General features: G+C 35.5%; 2 protein-coding genes across 2 annotated transcripts; one reads left to right on the top strand and one right to left on the bottom strand.

Moving 5' to 3' along the window:
• Nucleotides 1-256: 256 nt before the first annotated feature.
• atp5fa1 (ATP synthase F1 subunit alpha) lies at nt 257-7,214 on the top strand. Its single transcript, XM_028463392.1, has 11 exons — nt 257-403; nt 1,203-1,278; nt 1,380-1,549; nt 2,571-2,744; nt 2,823-2,989; nt 3,933-4,233; nt 5,338-5,562; nt 5,631-5,738; nt 6,544-6,688; nt 6,761-6,911; nt 6,993-7,214. The coding sequence occupies exons 1-11, from the start codon at nt 344-346 to the stop codon at nt 7,069-7,071; spliced, it is 1,656 nt and encodes a 551-aa protein (XP_028319193.1). The 5' UTR covers nt 257-343; the 3' UTR covers nt 7,072-7,214.
• A 509-nt stretch (nt 7,215-7,723) lies between these two features.
• hwa (huluwa) lies at nt 7,724-12,958 on the bottom strand. The gene is made up of 4 exons (XM_028462265.1): nt 12,647-12,958; nt 10,898-11,227; nt 9,054-9,258; nt 7,724-7,878 (listed from the first exon to the last, which is right to left on the bottom strand). Exons 1-4 carry the CDS (start codon nt 12,821-12,823, stop codon nt 7,724-7,726), a joined length of 867 nt encoding a protein of 288 aa, XP_028318066.1. The 5' UTR covers nt 12,824-12,958.
• Nucleotides 12,959-14,241: the final 1,283 nt, after the last annotated feature.

Below are 14,241 nucleotides of genomic sequence, written 5' to 3'. Positions count from 1 at the left end.
AATTTGGTTTAATGAGGTTTTGTGCCTATAAATGATTTGCAATATCCTCTCACTGATAACTCATGTTTTTTTCCCCCCAACAATAACTGGAAATTAGACATGGCAATTTATCTGTTTTGATTATGCCTAGAAGCTCTACTTTATTTTATTTTATTTTATTTTATTTTATTTTATTTTATTTTATTTTATTTTATTTTATTTTATTTTATTTTATTTTATTTTATTTGTGCGCTCTTATTGTGAAGTGCTTCCGGGTGACTGTGACCTTTCCACAGATCGCTGTGGTGTCCGCCATCCTTCTCTTTCCGCTCCAGGAGCAGAACAGACTGTTCAGGACACCAATATGCTGTCGGTTCGTGTTGCTGCGGCTCTTGCCCGTAGCCTACCTCGAAGAGCTGGACTTGTAAGCCTACAATACCACCTTAAATTCGGATTTTTGCTTTTATTAATTAGAAAAACGCGTGTTTTAATGGCGGTGTGTCTTTGCACGGAGGGCACTGGGCTTTTCATTCAGGCCGACCTCAATCACAACAGCTGAGAAACAGAGGAACAAACCATATTTGGAAAAGCACAGCAGTTCATTAACAGAGATAATGAGTAATATTTGATTTTTGTGCGTTTTAAAAAAGAAATAACCTATGTAATTAACGCTGAAGGTCAGGTGTGCTTAGGTTTCAATGTTGGCTATCTTCAGAATTGGCTCTTATTTATTTTATTTTTGCGTCATTTAAATAATGCAATTTGAATAAAGTATAGTGTCCTGGATAGTTCACATTTCAGCAAAATAGAAGTGATAAAGATTAATAAAAAGGAAAAATGTGAATAGTAAAAGTATAGAGAACCTTTTTTTTAAAAAAAAAAAATATCATTTATTTACCCAGTTTCAAAATAAAAGCAGCTAAAATAATTTACCATGATTGAAACTTTAAAAATACCGTAAAATGGGATGTTCTTTTTAAGGATTATATGAAACAAAAATCCATAATTTGGATTCTTTTGATTGATGTGTATAGTCATTAATACAATTTTTTTTCTTAGTTAATATTTGTATTTGTATGCCTCACTTAAATATAGGTTCATAGATTTAACATTTACCTGTTGAGCTGTTTTTTCTCTCTCCCCATAATACAAACAGGTGGATATTAACTTCTTAGTTTTAACTAAACTAACCCATTATTTATGTTTTAAATATTGTGTTAAAGGTATCCAAGAATGTTGCTGCAGCTTGTGTAGGTGCCAAAAATCTACACACCAGCCGCCCATGGCTGCAGAAAACAGGTAGTTTCATTTAACGTGAACCTGAAGTTATATTTAAAAAATAAAAATAAAAAGTAGTGTTCTGAAAGAGGTCACCATGTGTGTCCTTGTTGAAATTTCAGGCACTGCTGAGGTGTCGTCCATTTTGGAGGAGAAGATCCTTGGAGCCGACACAGCTGCTGATCTGGAGGAGACTGGTCGGGTTCTGTCCATCGGTGATGGTATTGCCAGAGTTTATGGTCTCAGGAATGTTCAGGCTGAGGAGATGGTGGAGTTCTCCTCTGGTCTTAAGGTGAGTATTCAGTTTATAGAATATAAAGGTGTTTAAAAGCATGTTTCTATTATTTAAACATTTGGCATTTACCATGCAGACCGCTCATTGATGTTTCAAGTTGCTTACATGTAACTTAGGCCTGTTTAATATATCAAGATTCAAAATCTATCAATGTTTCTATTTTTGGCGATATAGAATATTACAATAGTTGTTTTAGGTGTGGCTGCTTTCACTACTTCTCAGAACAGCATGAAAATCACAGTTAGATGGATTTCTGTGTGCGTTCTAACGCAGACCTTCATCTAAACAAGCTACATTACAGAACTCACTCACACGTGCTGTCCCTTACAGGAATAAAGCCAGCCCATATTGTGCTGCTGTTTGTTAATAAATGTGCTGCTGTGTGGCATTTTTCACCAGCAAATTTAACCTAGAGTTGAGTTAAAAATATTGAGATATATGTAGTGGATCTCATCATTTTGAGTAGAAATACAGATATATATATATATCATATTTTGCAATTTCGAGTTAAAAATATTAAGATATATATTGTATATTGCCATATTGAATTTAAAAATATCAAGATATATATCTTAAATCACCATTTTGAGTAAAAATACTGCAATATATATCTCGTATTTTGCCATTTCAAGTTAAAAATATTGAGATATATATCATATCATAATTTTGAATCAAAAATATCAAGATATATCTTATATTACCATTTTGAGTGAAAATATTTAGATATATATTGTATATCGCCATTCTGAGCTTAAAATATCGAGATATTTTCATTTAATATTGCCATTCCGAGTAAAAATATCGAGATTATGTTGCATATGCTTTAGGTGTAATTAATGCAAAAAAAAAAATGAAAAGATAATGTAATAGTATTTATTTTAGCTAATGAGTGCCTGAATGTCCCTAGAATAGTACAGTTAACATGACTGCTATATTCCTGCCTCTGTAATTGTATAGCACACCTGTAAAGGTCATAATAATGTTTGTTTTTTTTTTTTTTTTTCCAACTCTTTTCCAGGGCATGTCTCTGAACTTGGAGCCTGATAATGTTGGTGTTGTGGTGTTCGGTAACGATAAGCTGATCAAAGAGGGCGACATTGTGAAGAGAACAGGAGCCATTGTTGACGTGCCTGTTGGTGAGGAGCTCCTGGGACGTGTTGTTGATGCTCTGGGAAACGCCATCGATGGGAAGGTATCAGTTTTTCCTTTGTAATGACGTTAAATATCTAAGTGGTGCTAAGAGTCCACTCTTTTCTATTTGTCCTCTCAGGGTCCTCTTGGATCAAACACCCGTAGACGTGTTGGTCTGAAGGCCCCCGGCATCATCCCCCGTATCTCTGTGAGGGAGCCCATGCAGACGGGCATCAAAGCCGTGGACAGTTTGGTTCCCATCGGCCGTGGACAGCGTGAGCTCATCATTGGAGACAGACAGACTGGGTGAGACCAGTTCTCCCACATTCAACATGTGTTGTTACATGTTTTATGCCAGCGCTTCTCAAACTTTTTCTCCTATTTCTGAATCCAAGTTCCCCCTTTGTCTGACTACAACATTTTACTCAGAATTCTATGGAAAAACATTTATAGACACAATGTTGGAATGAATAACAAAATATCTTTTGAAGAATCCCATTGTAAATAAGTGAAATGAAACAGTATTTAATGCAGGGTTTTTAACCTTGGGGTCGTGACCCCATGTGGGGTCGCCTGGAAATAAAATGGGTCGCCTGAAATGTCAAGTAATAATGACATTTAAAAAATACCGATTAAAATATGTTTGAATTCAGAATTTATTTATTTTCAATGTTTTTTTTTATTTATTTGCTTTGCACAATTAAAACAATACATATTATGACAGAAATTGATATCCAGTGCAGGAAGAGACAGAAAGCTCAGAGCTTAAATCATTATTCTTTTTCAAAATAAAACGCTAAATACAATCTCAAATAACTGTATTCTATACTTTCAGTTTCTCAAATATAAATTTAGTTAAAGTTTTGTAATATATTGTAAAACATGGGGTTACGACAAGAAAAAGGCTGAGAACCACTGATTTAGTGCCTCCAAAATGGATTTTTTTCTATAGTTTCTATCATTTCCAGTCCTCTCCTGCCTGGTGTAGAACCAAGACTGACACTTGGATTTTCAGTTCATGTTCTAATCAAGATCAATTTCATCAATGTTATGATTATAATTTTTAACTAATAATATACAATATAAAACCCCACATTTTTAATGCTTTCGTTTGTTAATTTTTCTCTCTAAAGTACCCCCTATAATGCCATTGCGTACACCTAGGGGTACACTTTCCCCCATTTGGGAAACACTGCATTATGCAACAATAAAACTGCATTTATCAAACTCCGTTTAAACTGTGTTGCAGTAAAACTGCGATCGCCATCGACACGATCATCAACCAGAAGCGTTTTAACGAGGGAACGGACGAGAAGAAGAAGCTGTACTGCATCTACGTGGCCATCGGTCAGAAACGGTCCACCGTGGCTCAGCTGGTGAAGAGACTGACAGACGCAGACGCCATGAAGTACACCATCGTCGTGTCAGCGACGGCCTCTGATGCTGCTCCTCTGCAGTACCTGGCCCCCTACTCAGGCTGCTCCATGGGGGAGTACTTCAGAGACAACGGCAAACACGCCCTCATCATCTACGATGATCTTTCCAAGCAGGTGAGTGTGGCAGTCATAAACATTACCATTAATTAATCCTAGCGTTTCCTAAATACCGTCAATTTCACAGAAATGTAATGCCGGAACTATATTGGTACATTAGCGCATCTCGCCTGGAAAACAAAATCATACTTACACAACAACTGTGTCATGCAGATGAAGGCGTGTCAGAATCCCAAACAAACTAAAGCATATGTGTCAAACTCAAGGCCCGGGGGCCAAACCCGGCCCTTTAAAGGTCCCAATTTGGTCTGTAGAGAAAACGTTGACTCATTGTGTAAATCATTAACTAATTCAGTTGTAGATATCTCAGTCACTCCAAATACACAATGTCACATGATGACAGTCATTTTCAGTCTCAAATTTTTCCAAAATCTTACAATTTTCCTCAAATTATTCCCCCAAATTTCATAAAAATCAAGGAAATTTAAGATCCTGCAGGGACTGATTTGTCACTTATTGCTTGGACATTGTTGGTGCCTTACATACTTTAAATACTTTTATTCATGGAAGTGGAACCTCGAGCACAAAAATGATAAAATTGCTTGTTTTACTACTTATAGATTAAACTGGTCCGTATTCGGCCCCTGAACTAAAATAAGGTTGAATTGGACCCTCAGTCAATGAACATATATCACCTTTTTTGCTTTAATATATTTTTGATAGTATTTAATTATAATTATTTATTTTATTTATATTAAGTTATAATATATTTATTGATAATATCTCCAATATTTATATATTTCACATACTTGCCTCCTTTAGCTTTTATGTTTTTTTCTGAGAGTTCATACCGTAATTAATATGTAGTATTTATTGATTGTTTACACAGCAGATTTTTATTTTATTTTTACTTTTATGGTTATTTTAAAGTGTTGATTTATTATGTTATTAGAGCATCCAAAGATGGACATAATGTAAATTTAAGACCTATAAGAAGTGTTCATGTGATTTTTACGTATTCATGGTAGTGTGAAATTACATAATGCAAAAATAATTGTAATATAGCAATTAATTCTCAGACAATAATGGTACCTAGAAAATCTGTAAATGTGACTGTAAAAAAACTAAAGTTGTTTCTAACTGCTGGCTGTTGATCCACAGGCCGTGGCCTACCGTCAGATGTCCCTGCTGCTGCGTCGCCCCCCCGGTCGTGAGGCCTACCCCGGAGACGTCTTTTACTTGCATTCCCGTCTCCTGGAGAGAGCCGCTAAGATGAACGACAACTTTGGCGGCGGTTCCCTCACAGCTCTGCCCGTCATTGAGACCCAGGCTGGAGACGTGTCCGCCTACATTCCAACTAACGTCATCTCCATCACTGATGGACAGGTACGGCACATGCTGAAACAGCTGAAAAGGCTTTGAATGTGTTTTTACTTCCTGTTCCTGTCCCACAGATCTTCTTAGAAACTGAGCTCTTCTACAAAGGGATTCGACCCGCCATCAACGTGGGTCTGTCTGTGTCTCGTGTTGGTTCTGCTGCTCAGACCAGGGCCATGAAGCAGGTTTGTTCTTCATGTCTAAACTATTACCACAATGGCTACGTTTACATGAGAGCTTTAACATTCAGTCCTCTTTGAAAATATTAAAAATGACCTATCGTGACCTAGTAAGAAAAAAATGATTTGGCGACATTTCACCGCGCTATTATCGTATCGATCCAAAAAATGTCCAAATCAATTTTATTAGACATGTTTTTAACGAAAAAACATTTCATTTCACCAACATATACATAGCACGTAAACGCCCGGTCATCATGTGCCAGTGAACACATCAGACCGTGTTAAACTACTGTACGTCACTCAATGCATTTTAGCTGGAAGTTAATTGCACTTTATTTTCATAAAACATACTGGACACTTTCATAGATGTGGTTTTTTTTTTTTTTTAAGAAATTAAGAACTAACAGAATAGAAAAATGTAATTTAACTGTTTGATAAAAAACACCACTTGTTTTTGATGTTTTTACATGTTCTCACAAGTTATAAACAAATAAAATAAATTGTATTTCAAATGATTTTGTACTTATAGATGTGAAATTATTTATTTTTGCCATAGTTCGCAATGTATATTGTATTGGGATATCGTAGCGTGACATGCAAATTCATAACAATTTACACCCCTAGTAAACGCCTAATTAAGAATTAAACTGGTTTATTCCAAATTTGATTAATTCCTTGATCTTGTATACGATCATTCCGCTTTAAATTAATTCGGGTCGTTCTGCGCGTGCTTGTCCTGTCGCGCTAGTGAGCACGTAATCCAAATAATTAAATTCTGAATAATAAATTCCCTCCTACCTGTTCCCAGGTGGCTGGCACCATGAAGCTGGAGTTGGCCCAGTACAGAGAGGTGGCAGCTTTTGCTCAGTTTGGTTCTGATCTGGACGCTGCTACGCAGCAGCTGCTCAATAGAGGCGTTCGTCTCACTGAGCTCCTTAAACAGGGACAGTACTGTAAGTATTCCTGCTTCACTATTAGTTACTATTTCATTACCTGATGCATTATACTGTACTTCCTCCACTCAGCTCCAATGGCTATAGAGGAACAGGTTACAGTCATTTACGCTGGTGTGAGGGGACACTTGGACAAAATGGAGCCAGCAAAGATCACCAAGTTTGAGAAAGCTTTCCTACAACACATTCTGAGCCAGCACCAGGACCTGCTGTCTGCCATCAGGTAACAAAGATCTATTCTTTATTTCCTAAATCTTTTTCAGATTATTGTGTTGTAAACTGTATCTTTGTGTTTTTTTTCCAGGGCTGACGGCAAGATTTCAGAAGCATCTGACGTTAAACTTAAGCAAACTGTGTTGACTTTCCTCTCCAGCTTTGAGTAAAACGACACGTTTTGTTCGTTGGTGTTTGGTTTTAGTTCAATGTGAGAAACATTTTTCCATGAACTTGTAAAAGAATTCAAGTTGCACTTGATCTTTACTGTACAGATATCTCTAGATGGAGAATAAAATATTCCTAAAAGTGGCCTAAGCATCTCTGTTCTGTGATTTCATTAATATTCTAACATTTTTTAATTATTTTTACCTGCTGGAGTCGCATAGCACACATTGTAATTTACCTAAAGGTCAGATTTCAACCATTAAAAAATAAACTAAACCCAACCAGTTTTTGGACACTTGGACCTTTATTTTAAAATAATTTATTAAATCATAATTTGGATAGGAAGACGAAACAAATGCTGGTACCTACTGTGTTTTCTTCAAATGGAAATCATGTCAAAGTCAAATCTTGTGTATAAATAAGTGAACAAAACTCACAAAAAGCTAAACAAAATGTGCTGCTTAAACAAATAGTGACTAGGATCAACAAGACTAAACATTTAACACTAAATGTGCAAATGAAACTATAATTCAGTGGCAAAGTGAAGTTATTAACAATACATGTGTAAACATAAGTGTCTTACATTTGTGAACAATCACATTTGTACAAATACATTATTTTATTTAAATAAATTAATATTAAAAGCTTTGTTCTTCACACCCAGTAGTGTTTAGTGTGCAGTGCAGGTCTGTGGTGCTGGTGTTTAGGGAGGTGGTTCTGTTTGACGTAACACGGGTCATAATAGTCCCACTCTAGAGCAGAGGTCAGCAGAGCGTCGCTGTCTGCTGATAGAATACGCAGGGACACACCTGCACGAAACACACACGTTTAACATCATTCCAGGTAAATAAATACAAGCTTTGGAACCATTTCAGACCTTTTTTTTCTTATTTTTTACTCTTTCTACAACTACACCAAACTTGCTATATTTTAACTTATTTTCATCACTTTTTTTTTGCCATATTCTTGCTCTTTTTAATGCATTTTTGCTACATTACTCCCATTTCTGCCACTTCATCAAATTTCAAAGCATTTTCTGAAAAATGTACTTTCCACTGCTTTTCCACCTAATGTTGCTTATGTTGATCCATTATTGTCACTTTAAACCTCTTTTCACCATATTTCAAACTTATATTTGCCAATTTAACCACATTCATCATGTGTCATGTTATTTGCCAGCTTAAACTAATTGTTCCTATTTTATAAATTACATTACCCCAGTGCACCCCCCCACCACCACCACCATTTCTGCCACTTTGAAGCCAATTTTTCTGTCTGTTTTTGCCCACTGTCATTTGTATTTTTAAAATCCCATTTCACCACCTTTTGCACCATTTTTGGTCCCTTTTAACCCATTTTATTTGTGATTAAAACGAGGATTTACATCTTTACTATATATACTATGGTGAAAATAATAAACTGGTCAAAGGAAAGTCGAGCAACAAGTACTTGGGTCACATTTTAAAACTATTCTTGTGTTTTTTTAGACAAGAGGAATAAAAAAAAAAAAACCTCAAATATGTTGAATTTATGGATTAACAAAAACAAAGTAATTTTAGCAACATACTGTACTTTTATTATCTTCAATGCCAAATAAACTATTTAATTTACAATTTGTTTTTAAGAAGCAATACAAAAACCCTCCAAAATCAAGTTTGTTGATAGTATTTGTGTTTAAAAATACTAAAAACCCTTAAATGTTTAATTTTGAATGAAATAACTACAAAAAAAAAAGGAAACAAAGTGTGTCAATAGCCAATAACTGTTATGAAAAATAGCAGCAAAACAACTGTTTAAATCATTTGGTGTTAAAGCTCCTTTTAACCTTCATTATTGGTGTTAGTTTCTGTCAAATTTGTAACTTTAACTAAAAAACAGGAAGATATAGCTCAAAATCATAACTTGAAATATCCTAACATCACATGTTTATAGGTTATTCCGTTCAATAATCATAGATATCAGCTATAGTGACCAAATATAGTACCTGCACTTGCCCCAAAGTCACTGTCCAGTCCAGGACCCACTGTAGACGTGTTGATCCAGGAGGTCAGAGACAGTGGGTTGGTGTGTTCCAAAGCTGTTCCTGCTTCGTCACACACATGCACTGCAACATCTGGAAGGACTTCATAATCACTGCTGTTATTGATCAGATCTACGTGTCCAGCCTCCTGATGGACACGCAGAGGGTTCTGTGTGAACAAAACAAACTGCTTTCAAACCTCCACATGTTCATGTCCCATAGTTACAAAATTCAGGGTATCCTCCCCCCTCTAGTGGTAACTGCTTTGGATTTGCTGTAAATCGCTGATTAATACGATATATATCCCGATATTAAACGATACAATATAAATTGCAATATCAATAATTACAAATTTCACCTTTACTCAAACTTTATTGGTATATGATGTTATATATGTTGTTACACACTGATACACATATAAATTTGTCCTCTGTAATTTAACCCATTTAACCCAGTCGGCAGCCATTTTGCGGCGCCTGGGGAGCAGTTCGGGGTTAAGGGACTTGCTCAACATCCCACAGTGATGGCCCAGTGACTGTACTTTACAAGTACAAAATGGTATGAATGGTATTTAAATTTGTGAGTAAAGATAAATGGCAACTAACTGTAATTCAAGTACCAATATAAAACCAAGTGGCTATGTTTATAAATTATATATATTTTTTAAAAGTTCAACTTTTGCTTATACAACAGATTCAGATTCTGTTATGTTCTTATTTTTTTTTTTTTATAGGTATGATGGGGTTCACTGACACCTAGTGACTGGGTGTTTTTATGTGCTATGCATATGTTAGCGCAATTAAATGTTTTTTTTTTTTTTTTTCATTAAAAAAACATGATTTAAAAAATTGTTTTGGACATTTTTTGGATTGATATAATTGCACGGTGAAATATCGTGACGCACCGCCAAATTTTCTTACACCATTAAAGTGCACTAGTTTGTTGTTTACAGTTACATTTTGCCTTTATTGTTCACTATTAGCGATTTGAGCAAATTTATTTTTGAATATACGTTTTTTTCTTTACATTGTATTTCCTGAAATAACAAGTTTGCCTTTTCTTATTAATCAGTGGCTTTACAGTCTTTATGTTGATAGTTACTAATTTTTTTTTTATTTAAGCAGTGTTTTGTTAATTGGCTTGAATCATATAATTTTGGGTACTGTAAAAAATGAATAAATAACTTTTCAACAAAAAAAAAAAATTTGAACACTTTTTCTTTGATTGAAAATGTGTTTTTGATTGAATAAGACACAAATCTACCTCCATAATCACAGTTTATTTATGATGTTCTAGTGCAGTGGTTCCAACACTGGGGTACATGAGCACATTGCAGGGGGTACTTGTTGGGAAATGTTCCAAGTTCTTTTTGAGCAAATTCACCACAAACTACCAGTAATATTGCTCAATAAATTACTATATTTTCTTGCAATTTGTTGAAACAGAATTATTTTATGCTGTAGAGGTTATTGTATCACACTTCTGGCAATAGGAAACAATAATTAGCTACATTTTATAACGGAGACCCTATTTATTTACTATTGAAGTAATCACATGATATATTATTTTTAAATCATTTACACTTTGCACACATTGTTTTTAATTTGTAGATTAAGCCTTAGGAAACCAATGTTTGAGACACATTTAGGGGTTTATAAGAGCGCAATGTTCCACATAAAAACAAAAGCATATGAGATTATGGAGACATTACTTATGATATGAAGAGGGGGTACACATGATTTGACAAAAATGCAAAGGGGGGACATGGGACAAAATGATTGGGAACCACTGTTCTAATGAACCCTCACCATGGGGGTGTTGGGGGGAACCAGGTTCACCCTGACCTCAGCCTCTGAATCAGTGGACCTGAGCAGGGCTAAGGAGCTCCTGCACCACCCCGCCTTGGTGCTGCTGCAGCTGGGACTACCAGGACCAGGAGGTGGCTCAGGTCTCAGGGTGAGGCGGGGAGCAGAGGGGGAGGTGGCCCTGATGGTGCTGGGGGCCCTGACGGAGGTCAGCAGCAGTGGGACCCTGCAGTGGTCCCTGGACGAGGCCCTGGAGGAAGTGACGGGATGCTCCGACTGAGAACCGGAGGCTCTCCTGTGCTGCAGCAGCAGCTCCTGGACCTGGGTGTAGGGCTGGGCAATATATCGACATTCAAGATCAAGTTTTCTATTTTGGTGATATAGGAAATGACAATATCGCCTATATCGAGATATATCTATATATACATATATCTATGTATACAATCACAGTATAAATCATATCATATATGTATTTATTATTATTCATAGAGTCAAACAGTTATTTTGTATTAAAACACTAGATTAAGGAGTCGCTGCTCTCTGTACTTCTCAGAACATGAAAAGCTCAGTTAGATGATCACTGAGTGCATCCTAACACAAACCTACAGAACTCACTCACACATGCTGTCCCTTGGAGCAGTGTTTCTCAAATGGGGGTATGTGTACCCCTAGGAGTATTTGAGAGAGAGAGAGAGAGAGAGAGAGAGAGAGAGAGAGAGAGAGGAAAATCAACAAATACATTGTCAGTGTTGGTCCCATCAACCACTGACCAAAGATGCTAAAAAAAAAACTATAGAAATAAATATATTCAGGAGCAACTAAATCAGTGTTTTTCAACCTTGGGGTCGGGGCCCTATGTATAGTCACCTGGAATTTAAATGGGGTCACCTGAAATTTCTGAAAAATGTAAATAGATTGACATTTTTTATTATTATTCTATTTTTAAAAAAAATTAAAACACACAATCCTAAACAACTGTGTTTCTATAATTTCACAACTAAATGCAGTAAAATAATAAAAAAAATATATATATATATATCTTAGCTCAAAATCTAATTCTAGAAATAAATAGTTATTAATTATTGATATCAAAATGGGGCCACAATACAAAAAAGGTGCACTAAAGACTGTTTTCTTTCCACTTAATTACAAAAAGAGATTCTTTAAAATGTGTTTTATCACTCGTTCAATCATCATTATGACCTATAGGTGTTTTTAAAGCGTTTTCTAGGCAAAATATTGCAGTCGGACAAAGGGGGGACTTCAATTCAGAAATAGGAGAAGGGGGTACTTTATGGAAGTAGATTTGTGTTTTTATTATTCAATTAAAAATAAGTTTTCAATTAAAAAAAAAGTTTTCAAAAAGTGTTCAAATGCATTTATTTAGGTCAAGTATTTTTTTAATTTTTTGTTGCATTTTAACACTTTTTATTTGATTGAAAATATTTATTTATTTTTTAATTGAAGTTATTATTATTATTATTATTTGCTTGAAAACTTTTTTTGATTGAATAATAAAGACGCACATCTACCTCCATAGTAATTGAGACACAACACTTTGAGAACCACTGCATTATAGGAGGAAAAAGTCAACAGTGGAACATATTATGCAGCTGTTTGTGAATAAATGTTCCTGTGTGCCGTTTTGCATCAACAAATTTAACCCAGAATTGTTAAAAAAAAAATCGGATAACGCCATTTTGAGTTAAAAATATCGAGATATGAATTTAGGTCCGTATCGCCCAGCCCTACCTGGGGGTGGTCCCTGGTCCTGGTCCTGGTCCTCAGCAGCTTGTAGAGCAGGAAGACGCAGTTTAACAGCAGCAGGATGACCACACAGGGGATGAGGAGCAGGACCACCACAGTCAGGCTGTTCACAGGCTGTCCTTCACCCGGGTCAGATGGACCAGTCTGACCTGAGCTCGACATCTCATTCCTCACCTCATGAACTCAACGCTTTAATGGCGCTACACTCTCTGCTCGAGCTTCTCACGATGTCTGCACAGCTGAGCTAACGTCCCAATCACTGAGGTAATGTTTACTCTTTAATATAATCCTGTCCTTTAGGATTATACAGTCAACTTTGTGAATAACTTCTCTGTTCTTCATTATGGAAGGATTGTCCAGTGTTTTCAAAGTGAGTGTGTGTGACGTAGTTAAATTACAACTAATCAACAGGTGTGTCTTATTGAATCTAAACATGTAGTTTCCTTATCCACCACTAGGTGGAGACATGACGCTATGATAATACTCAGGAAATTAAAAATGTAATTCAAGACATTGGAATGTATTTGAAGCCCAACATACACAAAATGACTCCCAAAAAGCACAAAATGTCAACAAAAGTTAAAACAAACACAGAAAAAGATTGGAAAAATACACAGAAGACACACAGAGCAAGCTCTCAACACACAAAATGACTGCAAAAGGAGAAAACAGCAACAAAAAACAGAAAATTACTCGAAAAACACACACAAATAGACAACAAACTATCCAAAAATGACAACACAATAACAAAAACACACGTAATGACTTTAAAAATGCACAAGTAACTCACAGAAGACACAAAAACGACAGCAAAAGGCACAAACTGTCAACAAAAGTACACAAAGTAAAAACACATGCAGAAAATGATTTCAAAATACACAAAATGACAAAAAAGACAGAATAACCACTTAACACACTAAATGACAGCAAAAACACAAAACTACGAGAAAAATACAGAAAATCATGCCAAAAACACACAAATTGACAACAAAGTATAATATAAATAAGTATATATAACGTACATAATAACTCCCTGAAAACACAAAAAGATTTAAAAAATGCATTAAAAGACACCAAAGACACACAGAACAATCACTTAAACACACAAAATGACTGCAAATAAAGTGATAAATAAAGGACTTCTGTTTCTGAGTCTGAAATGCTGAAAATTGCTGCAAAAACACACAAATCAACAACAAAATATCAAAAAATTACAGAAAAAAACCCACACATAATGACTCGAAAAACTGACAAATTGACAGCAAAAATTCTTAAAATGGCAGAAAATACACTGAATGACTCACTAAACTAATACTACACATAGGGCCTGTACTATGAAGCTGGATAATTATATCCGGGATATATTTCCATTAGCAGGCTTCACTTAACCAAACACAGAACAGCTGTACTACAAAGCTGGTTATCAACATGTTTACTTAACCCTGGGTTTTCCAACCTTGTATGTTTACATGAAACGGGTTGACTTTGCAGCGTCTGACCATCAAAAACGCGGAGAAACAATGCAGAACAACTTACGTCAATATTGAGGAATAATTCCTAAAAATATGAAGAATTAAAAT

Source organism: Gouania willdenowi, chromosome 12 (assembly GCF_900634775.1).
Source record: "Gouania willdenowi chromosome 12, fGouWil2.1, whole genome shotgun sequence".
Classification (NCBI taxonomy): domain Eukaryota; kingdom Metazoa; phylum Chordata; class Actinopteri; order Blenniiformes; family Gobiesocidae; genus Gouania; species Gouania willdenowi.
Note: the sequence above shows the minus strand (reverse complement) of the source record. Positions and strands in the feature narration are given on the sequence as shown.